Source organism: Impatiens glandulifera, chromosome 4 (assembly GCF_907164915.1).
Source record: "Impatiens glandulifera chromosome 4, dImpGla2.1, whole genome shotgun sequence".
In the NCBI taxonomy this organism is placed as follows: domain Eukaryota; kingdom Viridiplantae; phylum Streptophyta; class Magnoliopsida; order Ericales; family Balsaminaceae; genus Impatiens; species Impatiens glandulifera.
In genome coordinates, this window is record NC_061865.1 from 36,336,817 (window position 1) to 36,342,237 (window position 5,421).

Here is a 5,421-nt window from a genome sequence, read left to right on the forward strand (position 1 = left end):
TTCATCATCTTTCGATATGAGATTTTAGTTGTGAAAAAAATTTCTTTTATATACTAAGAAACTTCTCACAATCTCATCATGATGTGAATATTAAAATATATATACCATAAGTTGATTATACATTAAATATGTTTTTTTCGGGATAAATGTCAAACCGCCGTGTCTCAGATTGGGGAAGAGATTGAGGAAGGACTGAAGATAAAGAAGAAGATAAACTAGAAGGAGAGAAACAGCTGTTTTGATATCATTTAGATTTAGATTTTCTTTGTTTATAATTTGGGTATAAGTATAAAAAAGTTAAAATAAATATAATAATAAATAAATAAAACGCGAAATAAATGGCTTTAAATAAGTTTTATTTATTAGTATGATATAATTACATAATATTTATAAAAATCATTATTTACATTCATAAATATTAACTTATTATACATATAAATATTAATTTTAATAAGTTATATAATAATATTAAAATTATTATTTATACTAATTTTTATTTATACACATAAAATAAATTAAATAAAGAAATTATAAATTATTATTTAAATTATTATTAAACTAATTTTTCTTAATTAAAAAATTTGATAAAACTATTGTTACTATTTTAATTAAATTTTTAACTATAAACGAAAGAACTATTATATAAAGCAAATTATATGTTAAAGTGATTTCTTAATCATGTAAAAAAAAATTGTAATATATAAGTTAAAACAAATATTAAAAACCAACTAATCAATTTATTTATATTTTTAATTAATATGTATACAATAAATAAATAATTTCAATACTTTTAATTTAAAATTAATAATATTAAAATAAAAAAAAAAGATAAATATTAGAAAATTTTAATACTAATATATATATATATATATATAATTAAATAAAAATATTATATTTCTTATCCTCTCTTTTATTTTTAATTATATTGCTTCATATTACACTTTACACATAAGGAGAGTGTGATATATTATTATTATTAGACTTAAGCCCAAAACGGTAGACTAATTTTATTTTACAAATTGTGGGTTATTAAAATAATACAGAGGAACGAGCCCATATTTCATTCCCGGACTATTATATATATATATTTATATATTAGTAACGTCTATTTCTAGTTAAGCTTTGAGTATTAATAATAAATCAAATAGCGACTTGTCAACTGTCAAAATAAGGCTTTCTCAATTCTTCTTGTTCTTCTTAACCATTGATATTATTTAGATATAAATATAATAAACACATACAAACGTATCTAGGTAAAAGAGAAGGAAGAAGAAGATTATTATTAATGGAGAGCGACTTAGAAAGAAATACAAAGTCCGGAATTGATCACCGGCGGTACGGCAGATTGCCACCGCTAAGGGTGGCTCTCTTGTTCGGCGCAACAGTTGTCGCCTGCCTCCTTTTTTACCATTCGTCGGACCCTATCAAAACGTTGTTAAATTTCTCCGTTTCCACCTCCACCTCGTCTTCTACGGCCACGCCGACCGTAAATGTTGTTTCTCCTCTTCCTCCTCCGCCTCCGGTAAGTACAGTTTCTTCTATCTTCTTGATTATTTTTTGAAAAGTTATATTAAAATCAGACTTGGCCACATATGTCTACATCTGATATGATACAAGTATGAACTAGATTTGTTTATTTAATGTAATTATAGACAAACTTATAAGTTTTATAATAATTCTTTTATACGTGACTTTTTGGAAGTAAGGCATCAAAGGTGGAATTAATTAACAAGTAATTTGACAGATAAAGAGATCATAATTAAGGTTAAATTTTATTTATTTATAACTTAGTGTAACTTAATAGTGATTTATATATGTTTTCAAGTAAATATGTATATAGATTCTGAAGATTCAATCATATAACTAAAAGTATTGTATCACTTTGAACACTTTGTAAAATATTATATTGAAATTTTTGCCAAATCAGATTCTTTTTTCTCTCTCATCTTACCCTCACTTTTATTATTATTAATATTATTTTCAGAATTGAAGTTTTAAAAAAAAAATAGGAAAGTAAAAACTAATAATTGATTATGATTTTGAGTATTTGAGGTTTATTTTTAGTAAAATTATTTAAAGGTATTAATATATATATATATATATAATAAAAAATATTTTAATATTTTAATTAATGAAATAAGTGATATAATTATTTAAAAGTAATTAATTAAAAAAATAATTTTGTTTAAGTTATTTTAAAATTGAAATAGAATAAATTTGTACGATGCTTATGAAGGGTGGGACTCACCACTTTACCTATTGTTATCTATTATATCTATTAAGTGAAACACTACATACAATTAAAATTGTCTATAAAGAGATAACTTTTAAAAACTTAATATTTGTTCATAATTATAATTATTATTTTAATCATTTTTTACAGATATCAAAATAATAAAAAATCTATCTTTCTAAAATTAATATTTGTTCATAATTATCATTATTATAATAATGATTTTTATAAATAGATAAAAATTAATATATTGTCATAAGTACCAATACTATTATGTTAATTATTTTTTTTTTTTTTACAGATTATCAATATAAAAAGCAAATAAATGTTTTTTTATTTGATATTAAAAATATAATTAAATTAATTCGATTCAACTTTTTTAAGTTGAAAAGTGGTTAAAATATGATTTTGTTATATATGTTTAGATCATGATATTTGAAAAGTTCTTTTTTTTTACCAAATATGTTTGATTTTTGAAAAACAAAAGTCGCAGAATCCAATCTCAATACATTTTCTTAGTTTTATAATTGGATTTTTAATTGTGGTAATTTAAAAAGAAAATGTAATATTTTATAAACTAAAATGATCATGTTTAATTTTGTAAAACAGCCTCTTTTCTTTCAATAATAAATTTTAATCAAAAAAGGAAAAAAAAAAAGTGCCGTGAAGAAGCTCTCCACTCAAATAATTAGCTTTTTTAAAAAAGTGTTATTTTATGGCAATTATCATATAAAATGTTCTTTTTATATTTATTTTATGGCAATTATCCCTATTGCCATCCTTGAGATAGCTGGCCATATTATGGATGTCACTTATTAATATCTACTAATAAACTAACAATTAATCTTTTGACAAATTAATCTTTAACAAATTGAGTAATTTGAATTAACATAATAATTCTTAAAGGTCTGTTTATTATTTAGTGCACTAACTAATTAATAAATTACTGAATCTATATTAAGTGGTGGTATGTGGATGAGTAACTGAGAATTATTTATTTATTGTATTTTATTACATAATTTTACTATAAGTTATTAACAGATATTTTTAAAACAATTCAAGAAAAGGCTTTAATTATTTTTTGCAATCCCATTTATCTTAAAAGCTTAATTTATTTAATTTTAATGCTAATTCAAACCGGGATGAAACTTTCATTTGATCATCTTAGATGTTGCTTTTTTTATTGTTACTGGAAAAATAGTGATTTAAGTAATTAATTGTTTTTTCATTATTCAATTTTGTATGTTATTGTTGATATTTCAATTATTTTTATTGTGACAAGATTGAACTAGTCCTGTGGCTAAACATGTCTGCATCAACTATTTTTACATTTTTGTTTGGTAAATGATTACATTTTTATTGATATTTTCAAACACCAATATTGAGTCAATTATATATTTTATTTAAAATAGAAGAAAAAAGAGAGATGGAAGTTCTTATTATTTTGTTGTTGAACTAGAGAAAGGGTTATTTCATACTATTTGATATCACTTTAAATTCATAAAATGGTTTTGGTTTAAAAAATTGTTTTTTTATGCCATGTGCTTGACTAATTATTAATGTCAAAATCAATGTGCTTGATTTTAATTAGTTTGAAAAGGTCTTTTCAACTTCATTATACAGGAGAAATGAAATTATTAAACGAATTATTTTTCAAAATAAATGTTAAAATTATATAACATTCTATTTTGGCATGTTTGATAAATTATAAGCATACATATTTAATAGGGAAAAAGTTAAAAATGTTACCTAAAGTATGACGAGATATTCAAAAAGGGACCTACACATAGATTGTTGATAAATTGGGGCATAAACTTTAGGTAAAAGAAGAGTCCAAGCTGGAAAGAGTCTTAAAACATGCAGCAATGGATGACAAAAAGACAGTTATCATAACTACCCTAAATGGGGCTTGGGCAGCTCCGAACGCAGTGTTTGACGTGTTTCTAGAGAGCTTTCGAATAGGGAACCAAACCGAAAAACTTGTGGATCATTTGGTGGTGGTGGCTTTGGATCAAAAGGCCTATTTACGATGTTTGGCTCTTCATCCTCATTGTTACGATCTCACATCAGCTAACAAAACCGATCTATCTAATGATGCCTACTTCATGACTCCAAACTACTTGGACATGATGTGGAGGAGAATTGAGTTCCTACATAATGTCCTAGAGTTGGGATACAACTTTGTTTTTACGGTACTACTATACTTCATCTCTTTTTACAATTAATTGACTCTAAAATTCTATAGCTAGAATAATTATAAGGTCACAAACAAATTCTATAACAATGTATTCTTGAAAAATCAAAGTCTAAACTCATCTCATCATGTAATATATAGGATGTGGATATAGTGTGGTTTCGCAATCCATTTCCAAGGTTCTACCCGGATGCCGAATTCCAGATAGCGTGCGATTATTATGGAGGGAATCCCTTAGATATGGATAATTGGCCCAACGGAGGTTTCAACTACGTTAAGTCGAGTAACAGCACGGTTGAGTTCTACAAGTTTTGGTATGAATCAAGAATAACATACCCCGGTTTGCATGATCAAGACGTGTTCAATCAAATAAAGCGCGATCCGAAGCTGACGGAGATAGGTTTGACATTCAAGTTCTTGGATACTAATTTCTTTGGCGGGTTTTGTCAACCTAGTAGAGACTTCAATTCTGTTTGCACAATGCATGCAAATTGTTGCCTTGGATTGGATAGTAAAGTTAATGACCTAAAGGTTTTGCTTGAGGACTGGAAAAAATATATGATATTGCCATCAGAAGCAAGGGCTTGGAGCATTCCTCAGAAATGCAGGTATATCAAGTTTGTTAAAAAAAAAATTTAGAATTAATGTAAAATTAATCATATATTGTTACCATTTTATATATTCATAATGGTTTTATTTTATTTTTTCCATACAGTCCAGTGTATCATCCTCCAGTTACACCAGATGAGCATGTCCATGAAGGAGAAGGAGATAAAAATTGAATGTTACTTTAATTTTACCTTCACAAATATTTTAATAACAATTGCATATTCAATTGCTATGTTTCCTTACCACTTACTTTTTGTTTTAACAAATAAACGTTATTTCTTAAAGTATGCTATGAATAGTTAATATACAAAAGGCATTGTTTTACTAGACCAAATTATGAGTAAATAAGATTTGTTTTATTCGACTAATATTAAATTCAAATTTT

General features: G+C 25.1%; 1 protein-coding gene across 1 annotated transcript; it reads left to right on the top strand.

Moving 5' to 3' along the window:
- Positions 1-1,285: 1,285 nt before the first annotated feature.
- Positions 1,286-5,209, top strand: LOC124935076 (uncharacterized protein At4g15970-like). Its single transcript, XM_047475538.1, has 4 exons — positions 1,286-1,522; positions 4,054-4,425; positions 4,569-5,044; positions 5,143-5,209. The coding sequence occupies exons 1-4, from the start codon at positions 1,286-1,288 to the stop codon at positions 5,207-5,209; spliced, it is 1,152 nt and encodes a 383-aa protein (XP_047331494.1).
- The last annotated feature ends 212 nt before the right edge of the window (positions 5,210-5,421 follow it).